Below are 21300 nucleotides of genomic sequence, written 5' to 3' on the forward strand. Positions count from 1 at the left end.
GATCACGTAAGATTCCATATTTCAAAATGGTCTGCTGATCAACCAAGAAAAAGAACACACGACATCAGTTTTCTACTTCTACTTAGCTCAGATACCCTGCTAGTGTAGGGGACTTGAAAGGAGTCATGCCAGCCAAACATCTGGACATTGACATCTGAAAGGAAAATAGCCATGAGGTAGAAGCGAGGAGGACTTGGCTAGTAAAGCGTTACAGAAGGCATTAAGGAGAAGTGGATTACTCCTGCATGCTGAATGAATTCCAGAAGGGTAGCCTAGTTGGTTTGTAGTAGCAAAAGAACTCCAGTTTGTTGGCATGTACTTGTGATACAGTATTCAGAATCTGAACGTGTCCATGGAGCCCAAGAAGGAAACTGGCACACTGAGGTGTTCGTTTCTCCCTGTTGGGACTCCTTTCTTGCAGCGGAAGAGGCGCTGTGCATGGCTGTCATGGTAACCAGGTAACCGTAAGGTTTGTGTGGAAATTTCTTCGTGCAGTTTTGGGCAGCATGGGAATGTGTGCTAACGTTGCCGGGCTGGAACAGGCAAGTACAAAGTATGCCCTTTACTCGCTTGTCATCACAGAACCGCTCCAAGGAAATAAGGCAGAAAAGTCTGCAGCCATATAAAGACATATCTGTGCATCTTGCTGAGTTCTGTAGTTTATAGGAGTCGGTTTACAGCTAGGTTGTAATGAAGACAACTGCAAAATCTGCAGTAGGAATTCCATTTGGCAGCACCCAAGTTGTCGGTTTCCACAGAAAACAATTTGATCTGTCTAGTACAGTGGTTCTCAACCTAGGGGTCGGGACCCCCAAGGGGGTCGCGAAGTGTTTTCTGGGGGGTCGCCGCCACTGTCCTGGGACAGCCCCCATCCCGGGCTGTCCAGGACTAACCCAGAAACCCTGTAACCCTGATCCATCCGCGAGGGCAGGGAAGACCCCAAGCAGAGAGGTGAGGAACTGGTTGACCGACAGCCAGAAGGAGACGGGCTGCAGAGATGCGGCGGCGTGTCGCCGCACACCAGCTGTAGCCCCGCTCCCCAGCTGAGAGGCGGGCGGGCCAGCCCTGGTCGCGGTCGCACCTGCGCCGGGCGGATGATGCGGCAGGATGTGTGGGAGGCCGAGGAAGCTCCCCTGGCTCGGCCAGTTCAGGTCTCGGAGGAGAAGAGGGCGGTCCCCCTTGAGGCCGCTACAGCCACGTTGTTTTTACTTTTAACCGCGCTTGGGTGGGGCGGGAGCTTCAGCCTGGAATCCAAGTGCGCATGTCTGTAGTGTGGCTTCGCTTTTCTGCCCTGAGTCATCAGTTCTGCTCTGGCAAGGCCAAGGGGGAGAGAGTCGAGGTGCATGCGCAGTTCGGGATTTCCCCCTTGAGCGCGCAGGTTCGGTGAGGCGCAGAAGGAGCGGTGACTGGCGGAGGGGAGAAATAGGCACGAAAAGTCCGAGCGGGATAAGCGGCCCTCGGCTCTTTCCTGGCCCTTCACTCTCATGAGGTGATTAAACGGAGCTCCGCTTTGAGGGATAACTGCAGTTCTGTGCACAAGCAGTGTCCCAGTCACAAGAGAGGGGGTTTCCTTGCGAGAGCCCCGGCCTGCTTGGAAGAGTTTTTGGGGAGAGAGGGGAGGACAAGGAACGCAGTGCATGCTCAGAGGCACTCTTTCCTCCGTGCCAGGAAAGGCTGCCGCGCCACATAGTCACAGCCGCTTCGCAACAGGTGGTAGTACCGTTTGCTTGTTTGTTTTAAACTTTAAAATTTAAAGTAATTATATATATGGATACCCTGGACTGCCAAAACAACAAATGTGTTTTCTTTATCCTATTGAAAATGTCATTTATGCAAATGTGATGAGGGTCGCAGGTTACTTGGCAATTGTAAAAGGGGGTCGCGACTCGAAAAAGGTTGAGAACCACTGGTCTAGTATGACTATTTCTTAAGGTTGCCAGGTCCCTCTTCACCACCAGTGGGAGGTTTTCAGGGTGGAGACTGAGGAGGGCGGGGTTTGGGGAGGGGAAGGACTTCAATGTCATAGAGTCCAATTGCCCAAGCAGCCATTTTCTCCAGGTGAACGGATATCTATCGGCTACAGATATCTATCTGGGGCAACAGAAAACAACTCTGCACCATCCTCTATATGACAGCCCTTTAGTTACTTGAAGATGGTTATCATATCACCTCTCAGTCTTCTCCTCTTCAGGCTAAACATACCCAGTTCTTTCAACCTTTCTTCATAGGACTTGGCCTCCAGACCCCTCACCATCTTTGTTGCCCTCCTCTGGACATGTTCCAGCTTGTCTGCATCCTTCTTAAATTGAGGTGCCCCAAACTGAACACAATACTCTAGGTGAGGTCTAACCAGAGCAGAGTAAAGCGATACCATCACTTTGAGTGATCTGGACACTATACTTTTGATGATGCAGCCCAAGATCGCATTTGCCTTTTTAGCTACTGCATCACACTGCTGACTCATGTTCAGTGTTTGGTCTACTAAGACCCCAAGATCCTTTACTAAACTTGAGAGGGACCTCAGTTGTGGCACCAAAACCATGGAACTCTCTCCTCTAGGATATCTGTCTGTCCCCTTCTGTCATTTTCTTTCACTACTGGGTAAAGACATAGGTTGTGTCGTCTGGCGTTCCCTGCTTCCTGCCCTATGTTTTAACTATTGTTTTATATTTTTATATACAAATTTTAGTTTTGGGTTTGTTTCTGAGATGTGTTATTATGCCTTCTTACAACTTCTTTTAACTGTTAGCTGCCTTGGTGGCCCTGATTGGGCAACAAGTAGGGTTGCCAACCTCCAGGTACTAGCTGGAAATCTCCTGCTATTACAACTGATTCTATTTTCTGTTTTCTGCTGAACTGATTCTATTACCTTAGGCAGTTCATGAGAGGGAAGGCATCTTGGTCATCTTCTGGGCATGGAGTAGGGGGTCAGTGGGTGTGTAGGGGAGGTAGTTGTGAATTTCCTGCATTGTGCAGGGGGTTGGACTATATGATCCTGGTGGTCCCTTCCAACTCTATGATTCTAAGTTGCCACCTACCTAATACGAGAAGGCAGGGGCACTCAAATCAGGGCCTCAGAAGATGACCTTAATGGTCAGGTAGGTTGGTAGGAGGCCAATAACACAGCAGTTTCTGGAGAAATTTGCAAGGCAATGGCATTTTACTCTTTTCAACAAGCTTGTTCGGGTGACAGGAATTACCCACAGCCACCACAATCTGTTTTAAGAACAATGAGAAATCCAGCTCTGTTTAACCTTCTGTAAAACATTTTTTTCCTGGCGCAAACAGAAGGACGAGAGGCTTTTCCTGTACCTAATTGGTCACGGATTAACCCTAACGACCAATTTTTCTTCGCGAACATATTAAATTTTAAGCATATTTCCTGAAGGCTGCGGCAAGTAATTAAAAACAATGTGTTATTTTTGCGTTAATCCTTTTATCGGTGGTTGCAAAGCTTCAGCTAAATCCAGAGGTTGACTTCACAATGGGAAATACGCTATGCAGATCTCACAGCACGGGCTGTAGATCGGCAGCACCATCTGTAGGTCAGAAGAACGTATTGGCATGCTTCACTCGGTCCGGCTTACTTTGGGGCTTATTCCAAAAGCTGTTTCAAAGAACCGGATGTGCTGCATAAACATGGATGCTCCTGTTTGCAACTGCAAGATTTTCAACCCAGCTAGAAGGAAAATGGTTCCTATAATAATTGTGTATTCAAAAATCTACCTCATTAATGCTTTACTTTCTCATCTTTATAATTTCTACAATCCATTGGACTGAAAAAGTTATTTAAAATTTAAAAAAATCCCTTTAGTTTGCCTCCATTGAGAATGTCCATGAATGGAAACGGGAGGCAGTTGTGAATTTCCTGCATTGTGCAGGGGGTTGGACTAGACGACCCTGGTGGTCCCTTCCAACTCTATGATTTTATGATTTTAAGAGAGGAAAATATAGCTCCAACCTGAACGTTTAGACACTAATAAGAGGCAAAAATTTAACCCTCACAATCAGCATAAAAATCATGAAGGGATAGATGCCTGTGATCATAAAGTGATTTAAAGTGTGGAGGATATATTTTTGAGTTCCTGCAGCTGGCAGGTGATTCTTGCTTCTACAGGAACAAGGATAGGGAAGAGAAACTAGATAAACAGGTGAGAATGCAGAGGCCATTTTAGCATAAATTGTACCATAGGGAAGCAGTGCGCAAGCATGTGTACAGAGAGGGCGTTAAGTGTAATCCATCCTCCAGCCAAAAGGATCAGATACTAGAAGTGAAAGACCTCCACCTGAGACCCTCAAGAGCCACTGCCAGTGTGAGTAGGCAATACTCACCTTGATAGACCCAAGCGTCTGATACAGCATAAGGCAGCTTTACATGTATTTTGGCATGCTACTTCCATGTACATCGTCAATTCAAGACAAGGTGCACCAGGTCTTAATTCCACCAATGTGGAGCATGGTGGAATAATAAAATGAATATCTTCGAATATGTGCGGAGTGCCCTTCTGTTACTACCAAATGAAAACAACTTTCTTCCACAGATCTGGAAACAGTAGGAAGGTTTCTCTAGTCCGACAGTGTAACTTTTAGATAGGCTTGAGTCTCACCCCACCCTTGTTAGAGCTGAAGGACTGATGCCCTCTTCTGATGGGTTCACTTCCAAAAGCCAACATCGACAGACGTCAGGACAAAGCCAGCGTGGTGTAGTGGTTAGCAGCGGTGGACTCTAATCTGGAGAACCGGGTTTGATTCCCCACTCCTGCACATGAAGCCAGCTGGGTGACCTTGGGCTAGTCACACTCTCTCAGCCCCACCTACCTCACAAGGTGTCTGTTGTGGGAAGTGGAAGGGAAGGAGATTGTAAGCTGGTTTGATTCTCCTTAAAAGGTAGAGAAAATTGGCACATAAAAACCAACTCTTCTTCTAAACAAATGTATCCTTACATTTTCACTGTAGCTGACAAATAACAGAAAACTATCACCACACTGATTTTTGCTTTTACTGGGAATGGAGGCAACTTACATGGATCGTTAGTCATTTTGTATCATTATAATTTACAGTGTATATATTGCATTCTCCTTTCACATATTCTACATTCACTTAAACAGCAGTGCTGGATGCTCTAATCAGAACCAAGATGACCTTCCGATGAAAATATTTCTCCCTTCAAGAACTGAACTGCCTCTTCTTTCCTCAGTTTTTGAAATTCCAGGTAATGAAGCTGAGCAGGAAGAAAAGTGAGAAAGAATATCAGTTTTGATCCTAACGATAAGAACATTTGGTGCTTTATAAAAACTAAGTGCATATTTTAAAAGCATGTTTGCTTATATGTTTCTGAAATTCAGAGATTAATGAGTTCAAGGCACCAAACAATATACCGCCCTAGGAAATTTATGCCTAGCCTTTGGAGTACAGGAATGCAGACAAGTAAAAATAAGTTAATTGTCAGAGCGGTTCCTGAGTGGAACAGGCTTCCTCGGGAGGTGGTAAGCTCCTTCCCTGGAGGTTTTTAAGCAGAGGCTAGATAGCCATCTGTCAGCAATGCTGATTCTATGACCTTAAGCAGATGATGAGAGGGAGGGCATCTTGGCCATCTTCTGGGCATGGAGTAGGGGGTCACTGGGTGTGTGTGAGGGAGGTAGTTGTGAATTTCCTGCATTGTTCAGGGGGTTGGACTAGATGACCCTTGTGGACCCTTCCAACTCTATGATTCTATGACTCTAAGTTCTCTCGTGGATCTAGATTGCAGGATGACATTTTGGTTCCTCTTACCAGGACCACATGATAGCCCAGCAGTCTCAGATGCCTCGTCTTCATTGCCGTCCTGCCACGGGGATGCCTCGAGTCAGTACAGAAAGCAGACACGGGAGCGCACAGCACAGCCACCCTAGAACCAACCGCAGCAGTCATGAGTTCTACGGCAGCTTATACCCCACTGAAGCCCCTCCCCAGCCCCCACCCTCCCCAGGCTCCACTTCCAAAATCTCCAGGTATTCCCCAGCCCAGAGCTGGCAACCCTACTTCCCACCCCCTTCCCCACGGACACAACAGAGTTGCAGAAGTTTTTGCCCCCGCAGTGGAGCTGATCTGCCCGCAGCCTGCACTTTATGGACCAGGGAATTCATTTTAACCTGCCTTAGATGTCAGAGCTGCACTTTGCTATCTCTTCAGCACTGCATCCCTTTCACGTTCCTTCCCTCTACTATACAAATGGGTTCAGTTGCAAAGGACAGGTGGATGACGCTTGTGCAAAGAAGGGCTTCCTTCTACTTAGCACAGGGGTGGGGAACCTTTTTTCTGCCAAGGGCCATTTGGATATTTATAACATCATTCGCGAGCCATACAAAATTATCAACTTAAAATTAGCCTGCTATATTTGGTCAAACATTTAGCCTAAGGCACGACCGGAGATTGCTCTGAGTGTCTGCCATGTAGAGCGACTTGCTTTTGAGCTCTGCTGTCCCCAGCTGGGCCCAAAAGATTCAGGCAGGGCAGCAAACACAAGACGGAGTGAGCGACAAGCCACTTGGGGCTTTTAGGCAAAGGAGCTCTGTCCAGTAACGCCTCGCGAGAGGGGGCAGATCTCCAGTCTTAAATCCTTCTGAGCTAGAGATCTGCCAGGACCCACAAAGGGCCAGACCAAATGATTTTGCGGGCCTTATACGGCCCCAGGGCCTGACATTCCCCACCCCTGATTTAGCACAGAAGGAAGTTCTGAGTCCTTGCAGCACGGTTTTATTGGCGGGGGGGGGGGGCTTGCCTGCTCCCTCCATGCCCACCAACGGATGCTGGAGTAAATGAGTTGGGAGGAAGAAAGAGGAGCTGCCTCCAGCAATAGCATGAACTTGTTTTTTATTGGAGCAGCGGATGAGTGTTTGCTGAAACCTGAACCATACAAATGAGCTGCCTACAGCGACCACAACAGGAAAAAGATCTGGCCCAGCTCTTCATCTATAAAGAAATGCCTGCCAATAAACCATATGGAAGCGACTGAAGGGGAAGAGATTGGAGAGGAGGAGATGGAGATGATCTCTAAGCATCTGCAGGACTTGATAGATCGTACAGCTAAAGTATGGACCAACACTGATTAGAGTGCAGTGACCTCTGGAATGACAGCTACTGTTCCCGTCTGTTCACCTGGATGTGGGAGGAGGAGCTGAAGGTTTGGAGGAAAGGAGTCCCTGAATTTTGTAGTGAATCCCACACAATAAAAGAGCATAGTGGATACAGAAATTGTGGGTTCAAACTATTTGGCCATGGGTTGTGGGTTCTGACCATTTGATTACTCTGACTGTGCGTTCACATGAGCTCTGAAAGTGCTGTGGTTCATCGGCAGTGTCAGTCCATTTCATGCTGGAACCTTCCTTGTTGTTTGCCTGTCTTCCCCCCACCCCGGGGCCAGAGCCAAATTGTTTGGATTTTTTAACCATAAAATCAATTGTAGTGTCTGGCTGTTGTTAAGGCTCCTGCCCTTTTAGTTTTTTTTTCTTTTCCTGTTGCTGTAGGCTTAGTTTTGTGTGTTTTTGCTACAATTTCCATTGTTATTTGATTTTGTGGTTTACTGTTTCAAAGCTGCCCAACCCCACAAGCTCAACGGGGTGAGAGGGTGAGAGATTCAAAACAGATAAAAGGAAGTATTTTTTCACACAACGCATAGTTTAATTGTGGAACTCCCTGTCCCAGGATGTGGTGATGGCTGCCAGCTTGTAGGGCTTTAAGAGGGGAGTGGACATATTCATGGAGGAGAGGGATATTCATGGCTGTTAGTTAGAATGGATACTAGTCATGATGCATACCTATTCTCTCTAGTATCAGAGGAGCATGCCTATTATTTTGGGTGCGGTGGATCACAGGCAGGATGGTGCTGCTGCACTCATCTTGTTAGTGGCTTCCTAGAGGCACCTGGTTGGCCACTGTGTGAACAGACTGCTGGACTTGATGGGCCTTGGTCTGATCCAGCAGGGCCTTTCTTATGTTCTTATATGTTCTTATGTTCCTTGTAATTCTCCGCTTACTGAAATCATGTTTTCAGCGGAAGGTAACTGACCTCTTCCATTGAAACCTTAAAAACACAGACCTTCCTGCAAGTGAATTGGTTCTTCTACATTTTGGCAATTAAGCATATAATCAAATAAAGGCACCTTTGAATGCCAGGATCATCTGTAGGCTGATCCGCTTCGCTGCTTGGCACCACCTTTCTTCTGTTGGCATCCATTAGGATTTCAAAATCTGGGGAAAGAGGAAAACATTAATGGGCTACAGAAAAAAGAGAGAGTTGGATCCTAACTTTTCCTCCGGTCATCCACCCAAGAGGCACGTCTGCTCGCACATGATTTCCACTGATCCCCCTTCTGCTTTGCACCCCACAGTGGTCCTGACATTCCGTCGATAGAAGCTGCATTTTGGAGGGCACAGCAGGCTGAAGTGAGAAGGAATACAACCCAATTGGAAGGCTACACTCCATGGAGGGATTTCTCACAGGACTCAGGTACTGATTGGAAAGACTAACCCAAAGCTGAGCTTCTAGCCCCTCCCCAATCAAATCATTACCATTTTGCTTCAAAGGAAGAAGAGGAGAAGGAGTTGGTTTTCATATGCTGATTTTCTCTACATTTTAAAAAGAATCAAACCAGCTTACAATCTCCTTCCCCTCCTCTCCCCACAAGACACCTTGTGAGGTAGGAGGGGCTGAGAGAGCTCTAAGAGAACTGTGACTGACCCAACATCACCCAGCTGGCTTCATGTGGAGGAGTGGGGAAACCAACCCAGTTCATTAGACTCTGCCGCTCTTAACCACTATACCACCCTGGCTCTCTAGTAGAAGACAGACATGGCATGGACTTAATCTATGTGTGGAAAGTGCTGTCAAGTCACAGCCGACTCAAGGTGACCCCTCATGGAGTTTTCATGCCCTCTCCACCCACCTTAAGCTTTAAACCGATTGCAATTCTTTTTACTCAAGGGGAACGGTACCGTTCAGTCGCATACCTATTCTGTAGCCATGAGCCAACTTTACATTCGGTTGAAACAAACTCGCATCTCCCAAAAGCGTGAACAGGACCTCCTGGACATCAGGGAAATGAGAAAAGGGAGGAGAGGGCTGTTGCTCCGCTGAAAAGGCGATCGCTGGCTCAGGGACAGAATGACCATCGAGTGCCAGACAAACATTCACGGTACGCAGCATCGATTCGTTTTGTTCTACATTCTGCCCATCTGGGAAGGGGGGGAAGAGATTGCAATATTATTACTGAATGAATGGCTCGTCACCCTAAATCTGCAGTTCTTCTAAATCACTTCCGTATTAGGGACAGTCCTGACGAGAAACAGATTAATACTTGCACAGAACTGCTTAAAAAAAATCATCTAGCTAATACCTTGTTCACAACTTTCTGAAAGCCTGAAACTGAAATATAATTAGCCTCTAAGTCCTCCAACATCAACGCTTAAGTATATTTGCTGGACGCTTAGATGGAAAAGCTTTAGCAATTAAATGAGCATCCATGCAACTGAAAGGGGAAAAAAGAGATCAGTGTGTGTGTGTGTATCCTGTAAAGACGCAGCTGACTTATGGCAACCCTGTAGTTTTTTCAAGGCAAGAGGTGTTTAGAGGTGGTTTTGCCATTGCATGCCTCTGCGTGGCTGGAGTTCTGAGAAAACTGACTGGCTCAAGGTCAACCAGCAGGCTTCATGCGGAGGAGTGGGGAATCGGACCTGGTTCTCCAGATTAGAGCCCGCTGCTCTTAACCACGACACCACGCTGGCTTTCAGAGATCACAGTATAGGCATATGTTTGGTAGTGTTGTGCTTTAACTATATTACTTTAAACTATTAGCTTTGGTTTCACTTGAGACTGAGTTGCTTAGATTATATGTACATTACAAAGAAATTATCCGCCTTGACTTCTCAGGAGGGATTCAGTGACTATGGTCGATTGTGAAATACTGTTACAGTCTAGGAATATTATGGATTCTACAAGTAAACCCCAAGTTCTTTATGTGACAAGGACTACCCACCCGTTGAAGCAACTGAACTGATACACACAAATAAAGTGTAATTGAACAGCCCATAACCCAGGAAGCAATACTTGTGTGTTAAGTGCCGTCATGTCGCTTCCAACACATGGCGATCCTATGAATCAATGTCCTCCAATGTCCTCCAAAACACCCTATCCTTAACAGCCTTGCTCAGGTCTTGCAAACTTAGGGCTGTGGCTTCCTTTATAGAGTCAATCCATCTCTTGTTGAGTCTTCCTCTTTTCCTGCTGCCCTCAACTTTTCCTAGCATGATTGTCTTTTCCAATACTTAAGTGTTTAAAACCCATAAATGGATTTTCAAGTCCTAGTTCTATAAAACTTGCCATGTCTTTCACAGCACACAGAGAGGCATGTCTCAGGATTAATCGGGCCCTCTGTGATATAAATAGATAGCTTCTGATTTGTCACATAAGACTTTTTGGACTAGATGCCTGGATTATTATTTTTTTGCCAGAACGGCTACGTGCTAGTGCCATTCGGCAACCGACCACAGGGAGGGAGGGCATCTTGGCCATCTTCTGGGCATGGAGTAGGGGTCACTGGGGGGTGAGGGGGAGGTAGTTGTGAATTTCCTGCATTGTGAAGGGGGTTGGACTAGATGACCCTGGTGGTCCCTTCCAACTCTATGATTCTATGATTCTAAAGTGACCTGGATTGTGTGAATAGCAGCACCTTAATTTGAATACTTCCAAAATGAGTCAGCTCCATGTACCTTTATGCCTAGGGAAATGCAGTTTGCATTGTGAAGTAATATAATTGATTAGAGGAAATCTCTGAGACACCTTGGCTTTCACTGCGTCCAAGGTGGAGGGAAGGAGGGAATTGGTACTGCCGACATTATAATGCCTCATAATAATAGAAGAGGGCAGATATTTACCTGAAGGACCACCTACTCCCCTATGAACCTACCCTACCATGGCGGTCACCTTCAGAGGGCCTCCCTCAGGTGCCTCAGCCTTCTGACATTTACTGGGTGGCAACTCGGGAGAGGGGCCTTCTCCGCAGTGACACCAAAGCTCTGGAACTCTCTCCCCAGGGAGATTTGCCTGACCCCTTCTGTTGCCATCTTCCACCAGTAGGTGAAGACTTTTTTTGTTTGTTTGTTTTGCTTGGCGTCCCCTCAGTGATCCCGTCTTCCTTCCCAGTGTTTTAACTATACTTGAGTTAAGCTCTGGTTTTAATTATGTATTTCTGTGTAGATTTTAATGGCTTTTAAGATGAGATTTTAATTAGTATGTTTTGTCAGCTGCCTTGGTGGCCCTATGAAGTAAGAAAGGCAGAGAGAAAAATGTTGCACATAAAAATAAATAATAATAAACTGAAGATGGACACTTGATTACAGAACTCCATTACAGAGGACCTGGCCGTGGCTCGGTGGTAGAGCATCTGCTTGGCATACAGAAGGTCCCAGGTTCAATCCCCGGCATCTCCAGTTAAAGGGACTAGGCAAGTAGGTGATGTGAAAGACCTCTGCCTGAGACCCTGGAGAGCTGCTGCTGGCCCGAGTAGACAATACTGGCTTTGATGGACCAAGGGTCTGATTCAGTATAAGGCAGCTTCATGTGTTCATGTATGCATACGCATACACAGAACATGACTGAATCACGTCCCAAAGTTGTACGGTCTGAAGCCTGATGTGCGAAAGAAAACGAGTCAAAACAAGCTTCTGACCTCCAGTCGTCAGATCACGAAGGACTTCGTCTTGTAGCAGCTGGTCGAGGGCTGGCTGGGGAAGATATCCTAAAATGCAGAACGAGTACACGGCCCTCAGCAAGTCCGCATTAGTGATCCTGGGCAGATAGCTGGTCAAGGCACTGTTCAGAGCCTCAAGGAATCTTCAAGGAAAGAGGAGGAAGACAGAGATTTTGATACACAGATTCCTAAACAAGATAAGAACATAAGGAAAGGCCATGCTGGATCAGACCCAGGTCCATCAAGTCCAGCACTGTTCACAGTGACCAACCAGGTGCCTCTAGAAAGCCCACAAGCTTATCTCCAAAAGCAAGTCAGCTCAGTGGATGGCCAAGTTTGCACTGTAGAAGCACAAATATTCCCATCTGCAACTGAAAGCCCTCAGAAATATGAATCACATGAAGCTTCCATTTCTAGCTACCAGGCTATAATCAGTGATAGGCCTAGCGTTCATGAATTTACCCGAGTTACCTACGTCATCGTCCAACTGCGACAGCCTTTGGTAAAAAAAATCCAGAGGTTGTGTGGAAATAAACAACACAGTACACAGAACAAAATGATCCCAAAGCCAGAACCTACTGCTCATCTTGGCCTTCAGGGACATGGTTGAGAAAAGAATAAGCTCGAAGAACAGCTATAATATCCTTCATGTTCAAGGAATCAGGATGAGATATTACTTTCTCAGCAAAAGTATCCATCAGAGAGGTTGGGCGAAAGCTGAGATTCTCAAAGGCAGAAAGGAAGAGGACTACCTGAAATCAAAAGAACAAGCATTTAATTCATTTTTAAATCTGTGCAGTATTGAGAATCTCCAGTTATACAAAGCTTTACCAAAAAAAAAAATGTATGGACAGCAACAGATATTCAGAATTTATGACCAGTGTAAAGGGGAATCTAGGATACAAGAGCCGGCATGGTGTAGTGGTTAAGAGCAGTGGAGTCTGACCTGGAGAACCAGGTTTTATTCCCCACTCCTCCACAAGAGCGGTGGAGGCTAATCTTGTGAACCGGATTTGTTCTCCCACTCCTACACATGAAGCCAGCTGGGTGACCTTGGGCTAGTCACAGCTCTCTCAGAGCTCTCTCAGTCCCACCTACCTCAGAAGGTGTCTTTTCTGGGGAGGGGAAGGGAAGGTGATTGGTAAGCCGGCTTGATTCTTCCTTAAGTGGTAGAGAAAGTCGGCTTATAAAAACCAACTCTTCTTCTTCTACAACCTAAAATTGTTGGGTCCACATGGGAACTCATTTAGCTCCTGCAAGGCTTCTGGTAGGTCTATGAATAGTCGTCTCCCCAATTTTACCTGTTTGGTGTCCCACATATAGAAGGCTGATGCTACATAATCAGCTATCGCGGAAAAGAGCCTGGTGTTGCGGTACTGAAGGTCGTTGCAAGATCTCAGAATGTTCAGCACCCGCCAGAAGGGAATTCCTTCGATGTTCTCTAATACACACGCAGAAGAAAAAGGGACAAAACAAAAACCTTTAGATGTGGTACACAGATTTTTGGGCCTTTACTCCGCCATAAATATTCCATGGGAACAAAGGGGGTTACCGCATTTTGTATTCCCAGCGATGTATTAAGAGTTTGAAAATGTTGTAAAAAACATCGCTTTAAAAGGGTTTTTTGGATATCACGGCTTATAAATGGTTGGAAAACGTCTTCACAGCTAAAGGGGCCAAACAAAGTGCGAACACTATTTTTTATAACGTTTTCAAACTCTTAATACATCGCTTGGAATACAAGTGCGGTAACCCCCCAAATACTACTGTTGTTGAGAATACAGGAGTAAATGATGACCGACAGCAAAGCCCTGCACGCAATAAAATTCAGGACTTCTGTTTTGACAGGATGACACCTTCCTCTCAATGGCGTAAGAACGAACTGATCATGAAACCCCACTCAGTTTCGTAATCCATTTGCCACACGGCACTAGGTTGCTCCTCTGTCTCACAGGCTTTGCCCTAGTGACAATAATTGTAATAATCGAAACAGTTGCTCACATTTTATTTTAGTGCAGTTTCTATACAGAATCTCGTCATGAACTACTAAGCCCCGTGTTGGTAAATAGACTCAGACTATTTTAACGTTCTCTATTTACTGAACAATCATTCGCCCTAAATATTGGAGACGGTGGCACAGTTTTTAAAGTTTGTTAAGCCCACCAAACAGCTAATTAGATGGCAGTATCAACAAACAGTATTTCTCGACATAACCGCCTTTTAACCATGTTATAAAGGGCCCCTTTAAACATTTCCATTCTTTTTGCAACCTTTTGAATTGTGTTATGTCAATAAAGGAACATGGGGGGAAAAGGAATTGGGTGAATGTGAGCAATCCCCGGCATCTCCAGTTAAAGGGACTAGACAAGCAGGTGATGTGAAAGACCTCTGCCTGAGTCCCTGGAGAGCCGCTGCCGGTCTGAGTAGACAGTACTGACTTTGATGGACCAAGGGTCTGATTCAGTATAAGGCAGCTTCATGTGTTCATGGAGAGGGGCTGTGGCTCAGTGGTGGAGCGTCTGCTTGGCATGCAGAAGGTCCCAGGTTCAATCCCTGGCATCTCCAGTTAGAGGGACTAGGCAAGGTGATGTGAAAGACCTCTGCCTGAGACCCTGGAGAGCCACCAAGCCTAAAGACCCCTGGGGCTCACAGAACATAAAAACAGGAGTCTTCTTCCAGCTTAAAGGAAACGGAGACAGCAAGGGAATCAGACTGAGCTAGCAGAAAAGACGGCGAAAGAACAGTCTGATTCATTCACAGTAACTTACCTATTATTTTTTCACTGCAAGCATTCAGAATGGGAAGGGAGCGGTAATTCATTTCCACCAGGACACTGAACATGTGGTGAGCGTTTGGGAGAGACAACTGATCGATGTAGCGCAAAACCTTGTTCTGAAAAGCAAAACAGGCTACAGCTAGACAGACAGGTCACTGTCCTAACAAGACAAAGGTGGAAGAGGTACTGCCTACTGTGCAGAGGAAAGACCACAGCAGGTTTTTTCCCTAGCACCTTACCTCAAGCAACAACTCTGAGAAAGCGGAGACAGAAGAAAAGTCTCGGCTGCTCCGGATTTCCACTAAACTTAACTGTTTCCCATATCAATTTATTCATTTAAAATATCTGTTAGCCGCTCTAACTGCTTATTCTCCCATTTCTTTTCCATTCCGGTACTCTTGAGTGTTTGCTTGGAAAAACGGAGCCCAAAAATCAGGGCAGAAACACATTTACTTCTACTGAAAGCTGCCATTACAACAGAACATGAAATAAAAAAACTGTTGTCTTAGCTACAGGACGGCACTCAAACCTTTCAGGGCAACTGAATCTTTTTCTCCACTGTATGAAGTAATGTGGGGGAATTACACACAGGCCAGTCCTGACAGCACCTCCAGTCATTACTGATTTCTTTACCGGGGCTATATACATGACATGAATACGTCTCTAATTTTACCTCCAGTTTTGTCTTAAGAGAGAGAGGCGAATCCTGTCCTATACATTTCATCATCGTTTGCAGTATAAACATGTTAGAGATCTTCGGGATTCGCTGCTCCACCAGCAATCTAGTAAGAAAGATAACGGACTCAGTCAGAAGACAGGCATAAACAGCAAGCAGATAACATTAAGAACGATTCAAAACTATATTTCATTTATTCAATTTCTACCCCGCATTTTCCTGGGCTCAGGGCAGCTAAAACATATGTAATTTACATCACATATTAATTCCGACATAAAACATAAAGCCATCAGGAGATAAACATTAAAACTAATATTAAAACTAAGTTGCTTTCAATGGCGCCCTAGGAATGAATCCCTCATTATATACAATTTTTTATTTTTTTTAAAAGATAGAAAGAAAGGGGGAGGGGGGGAAATCAGGAAAAGGTAATAAGGAATTATATACAATACACTATTTTCTCCTTGGCACCCAGAATATGTTGCCATAAGCTCACTAATACATTAAAAACTACCCATTAAAAATAATATCGGATGTTTTCAACATTTCTTGACCTGACCTCTTTCTTTCTCTTCTTATCTTCCTTTCTTCATTTCTTAATGCACACTCAGTTATAACCCAAATTGGATTGTAATAAACAATAATAACACAGTAAGACATGCCTATATATGGAAAATTGCAAATAGATATTTACAATATAATTTAAAATATGACTTACTATCTATATTACTGTTTGTTGCTATAAGCTCTAATATGATTTTAAAATAATCACAATAAAATTAATAATATTGATAAAACAGCTTCCATCTCTCTTGAAATAAATCAGAAGTTTTCACATTTACTTGATTTGTAAGCTTGGCCATTAAAGCAAATTCATAAAGTTTATTTTTGGTATTTTTTGGTATTTTTGGTATTATTGAAAGTTTCCAGTTTCTAGCAAAGATAATTTTGGCAGCTGAAATTGACAATTTACAGAAAGAACTTTATCAATATGCAATCTGAGGTGGAATCATGTTTAACAACATGTATTTTGGTTCTAACTCAAAATTAATTCTTAACATCACTTGGAGTTCACGATTAATTACCTTCCAATATTTTTGGTTTTTTCACAAGTCCATCACATATGGAAAAAGGTACCTTCTGTATCTTTGCATTTCCAGCAATTGGCTTGACTGGATTTATACATCTTCTTAAGTCTTTTAGAGATAGGTACCATTCAATTTTAACACCGTATATAATTTAAATGGATCCTTAGTGTGGGTGAGGGAGTCATATGGGACAACAAGGCAAGGGAAAGAAAGAAAAGGGGGAGGAAAAGGACAGGAAGGGAAGGGGAAGAGAAGGGGAAAGAAGGGAGGGAGAAGGGAGGTCAGCTGATATAGACCGTTGTTGCCATCGACCATAGGCCTGCCAGAACATCCCCGTCTTTCAGGCCCTGAGGAACTGAGCCAAGTTCTGCAGGGACATTGTCTCACTCAACGGAGAGTTCCACTGGGCTGGGGCCAGGGTCCAAAAAGCCCTGGCCGAGGTCAGCCGGATATTTCTTGGGCCGGGGACTGCCAGGTTGTTACCAGCTGAGGGCAAAGCTCTCTTGGGGGGAGGGGTTATAGAGGGAGAGGCGGTCCCGCAGATACGACTGTCCCAGACGGTTTAGGGCTCTGAAGGTCAGTACCAGCACCCTGAATCTGATCCAGCGTTCAATCTGGAGCCAATGCAGCTGGTGGAGCACTGGCTGTATACGTGCTCTCCAAGGGGCCCCTTGTAAGGACATGTGCCGCTGCATTCTGGGCCAGCTGTAGCTTCCGGAGCAGCTTCAAGGGTAGCCCTGTGTAGAGCGAGTTACAGTAGTCTAATCTGGAGGTGACCGTTGCATGGATCACTGTGGCTACGGCAGGGCGGAAACCAGCTCTTTGCTAGCTAAACTTTGTAAAATATGCTTACGAACAAAGACTAGAAAAGACAGTCATGCTAGGAAAAGTTGAGGGCAGCAGGAAAAGAGGAAGACCCAGCAAGAGATGGATGGACTCTATAAAGGAAACCACAGCCCTCAATTTGCAAGATCTGAGCAAGGCTGACAAAGACAGGACATTTTGGAGGACACTGATTCATAGGGCCGCCATGAGTCAGAAGCGACTTGACTGCACTTAACACACACACACACAAAGAAAAAGATAGCTTAGAACCAGAAATGTAAGCTCCACTATGTTCAATGTGGCTACTTCTAAGTAGGTATACTTACTAGGGTTGTGGAAAAAAAGGTTTTTTGGTAAATTTTGGGTTCAGGTTTATTGAGCCCGATTTTTTTTCAGGAAACCTGAAATAAGCTGAATACCCATACTGGTAAATATGGGCATTTGGATTATTTTCAGGTTTCTCGAAAAATCTTTGGCCCTGAGGGGGTGTCATCTTTCAAGGTAGAGCCCCCAAATTCACAGCATAGCTTGAAGGGACTCTCTTTGCACAACCCCCAAAGTTTGGACAGGACTCCTTTCTTCTGTGCTTACTGTAATCCAAGTTGGAGAGCTTCCACATTCTTGCATTTCTCCATTCCTTGCAAAGTGGTGGCAACAACGGACAGACTTCGGTCATCAAATTCATTCAGACGCTCCTGTTCAAAACACAAGAAGGCCCAGAGAGTGAGAAGGAGGCTGAGCTGCCAGTTTTCAGCTGCCTTTCAGTCAAGAGGAAAAATTATGGGCCATGGAAGCATCTCAATCTGAGAACAGTTAAGCATGAGAAGTCCCCAATGAGGTTTACTTTGGTGCACTGCATTTTCAGTTCAAACACTACACCAGATTGCTTGAGAGCAACATTAAAGATGCCTACTTATCCTATTTGCAACAAGATTATTCCACAAGATTATTACTCCCAAGCGAGATCAGGGTCCTGTGGGATCTTCAAGAATTCCACAGGACCTGTAAAACAGAGCTATTCCGAGGGGCTTATGGTTGAGGCCAGCGACGGTCCTCCCTATAAATACTGGCCTCCCTAATCCTTCAATCCCTTGAAATTGTTGAAGACTGTCTATTCCTTGGCTCCATCATCAACCAAAAGGGAGACTGCAGCCAAGAAATCAGAAGGAGATTGAGATTGGGAAGGGCAGCCATGAAAGAGCTAGAAAAGATTCTTAAGTGTAAGGATGTGTCATTGGCTACCAAGATCAGGTTAATTCATGCCATCGTATTCCCTATTACTATGTATGGGTTTGAAAACTGGACACTGAAGAAAGTAGATTCTTTTGAAATGAGGTGTTGGAGGAGAGTGTTACGGATACCGTGGACGGCCAAAAAACCAAATCAGTGGGTTATAGATCAAATCAAGCCTGAACTGTGCCTAGAAGCTAAAATGACTAAACTGAGGCTATCATATTTTGGTCACATGATGAGAAGACAAGAGTCACTGGAGAAGACAATCATGCTAGGAAAAGTTGGGGGCAGCAGGAAAAGAGGAAGACCCAATAAGAGATGGATGGACTCAATAAAGGAAGCCACGGCCCTCAGTTTGCAAGACCTGAGCAAGGCTGCAAAGATAGGACGTTTTGGAGGACTTTGATTCACAGGGTCGCCATGAGTCGGAAACAACTTGACGGCAGTTCACACACACACACACAATCCTTCTCCCCTCCTTCGCCGCTGAGCCCTTTCCCCCATTTTGGGGGAGGTTAGAGCTAACCGTCGAGCTGCAGACAGCTATTTCTGTGATTTTAGCACCATCAGGGGAAGCATTATTCCCCCTATTTATTGAACTGATTGGGTTATTTTAAAATGTATTTAAATTATATTTTAATGTTTTATTGGTCTTAGTATTCTGGATTTTGTAAGCCGCCCTGAGCCCGATGGAGGAGGAGGAGAAGGGAGAAGAATTAGGAGGAGGAGAAAGGAGAAGAAGGAGGAGGAAGAGAAGGGAGAAGGAGGAGTAGGAGTAGAAGGAAGAGGAGAAGATGGAGGAGAAGAGCTGGTTTTTATTCCCCGGTTTTCTCTATCTTTAAGGAGTCTCAAACCGGCTTACAATCCACTTCCCTTCCCCTCCCCACAACAGACACCTTGTGAGGCAGGTGGGACTGAGAGAGTTTGGAGAGAACCGTGACTAGCCCAAGATCACCCAGCATGCTTCATGTGGAGGAGTGGAGAACAGAACCCAGTTCTCCAGATTAGAGTCCACCGCTCTTAACCACCACACCACCCTGGCTCTCCAAAGAAAAGAGAACATTCAAACTCCTTCCCCCTTTCACTGCCATCAAGCCTCCGTTCTGGCACGTCTTCCTCACTCCCCTCTACCTTGGCACCCAGACCAACTCAGCTGTGTATGAGGAAGGACCTGATATAAATTTTGCCTCATCCACAGATTCGCTAGGTGGCCCCAGGTAAGTCACTTGCTCTGAGCCTCAGCTCCCCATCTGCTATACAGAGTTAGTAACACTGATTGTTATTGTAAGGATTACAAGATAGTGCAAGTGAAGCACTTTAGACACTGAAAGCCCTACATAAATGTCAAGTATAATCATAGCTATTAGTGGTATTAGAGCTTTCCTAACCTTTTCTACATTTATGGCGCCAATTGATAATTATGATCTTTTACAAACTACATGCTGCAGGCAGTTCTAAAAGGTTCCGGGCCTTACCTGGCATACCCTCAACATTGTCTGAATCAATCGGGTGTTCTGCGGGACTCCAAGTTTCACCACAGCATGCAGGCTGTATGCCAAGTCGTCGCGCCACATGTACCTGGCCTCCTGCATGGTGCACTGACAGAGCTGGCTAAACTGAGGGTGCTCAAACATCAGCCGTTTCTCGTAACGCTTCTGGTCTTCCGAGAGCTTTTTGGTGAGCATCCACATCGCAGCCAGGCTGTTGCTGACGTACTTTGAGGACATTGGGTACCTTGAAGCCAAGTCTAGTACGTCATAGGGGGATGTGCACTTCCGAAGGTCGTCAAAGTACAGCTGGGACATGGACCTCTTGCCCATTTCCTCACCCGCGCTTCTGTCTGTCTCAGCAGCAACCGTGGAACCCGGTGGGGGCGTGCCAAGTTCTACAGTCACTGGTCTTGAGCTTTGCATTTGATCGTTTTCCAAACCATTAGCGACTTTCTGTTCATTTGCACTGGTGCTTTCTGTGTTAATGATGAATGTGTCTTGAGAAAAAAACCTAGCAGATGAGCGAAGCCAGGAAGAAGATACATCCAAAGGGCATCGCCTGAGATGAAGACTTTGTGCAGTGCTTTTATGTCCGTTAGTCCCCAACACATATGTCCTCGTCACCATTCTAGAACAAGGGCTCACTGCAGAAGGGCATGCCTGCATCTGCCTGATGGTCCTTATAAAACAACCCAGTTTCTTATTCATTTTGCTGCACGTCGTGTGATGACTTGTTCAAAGAAAAATAACTTGATAAACTGCCGGCAGCATCAATCAGCTGGCCAGAACTGGATCATGTAGGTCACCTATGAAGCGAATTAAAAATGGCAGCTTTATGAACATGACATGCCAGCAAACTTTTATTGAGTTTCAGAAACACAGCTTCTACACTAAACAGCTAGCACTCATTCTACGGGACACTCACGTGTACAACAATCAATGATTAACAGGGAGATTCCGTTTCCCAACATACAGCGATGTCCCAGTTGTGATATTATTGACACAACTGAGGAGGGAAAGAAAAACTGGCAGGAATGTTGAGTACGCAGTTGCAAATCTCATGAATGTATGGAAGAAATTAGTTCAGTGATATAATATTACGTTCCAGCAATAGTCAGAGATGAAGTATTGCCAAAAATTATATTGTCAAGGTCATCACCATACAGCTCTCTCCTTAACTGCAAGGTCACAAGGTTAGTATTTGCATCCTGGGTTTCAGGACTGCTTAAAAATAAATCTCCATTTGAAAAATAAAACCTTTGGCAAATGAGCCACGAGTGAACATTTTTGCTTATTTACCTGCACATCTGTCATTGGGGCACCCAGAGAATTCAGTCAGAGTAACATGTAGACTGGCAGTTTTTTGCATCCTTGGCTACTGATAAGGCGCCCCCGTCTATAGGGACTTCATTGGCTAGCACAGGATCCCCAACATGGCATCCATGGGCACCATGGTGCCCTTCAGCACCTTTCCTGGCACCCACCA

At 45.2% G+C, this 21300-nt stretch overlaps 1 protein-coding gene across 1 annotated transcript; it reads right to left on the minus strand.

The window, feature by feature from the left end:
- Window positions 1–5122: 5122 nt before the first annotated feature.
- On the minus strand, window positions 5123–20522 carry FASTKD2 (FAST kinase domains 2). The gene is made up of 11 exons (XM_056861207.1): window positions 19800–20522; window positions 17683–17786; window positions 15176–15284; window positions 14495–14618; window positions 13028–13167; window positions 12306–12478; window positions 11706–11869; window positions 8989–9213; window positions 8142–8229; window positions 5773–5887; window positions 5123–5221 (listed from the first exon to the last, which is right to left on the minus strand). Exons 1-11 carry the CDS (start codon window positions 20520–20522, stop codon window positions 5123–5125), a joined length of 2064 nt encoding a protein of 687 aa, XP_056717185.1.
- Window positions 20523–21300: the final 778 nt, after the last annotated feature.

This window comes from Euleptes europaea, chromosome 15 (assembly GCF_029931775.1).
Source record: "Euleptes europaea isolate rEulEur1 chromosome 15, rEulEur1.hap1, whole genome shotgun sequence".
NCBI lineage: Eukaryota > Metazoa > Chordata > Lepidosauria > Squamata > Sphaerodactylidae > Euleptes > Euleptes europaea.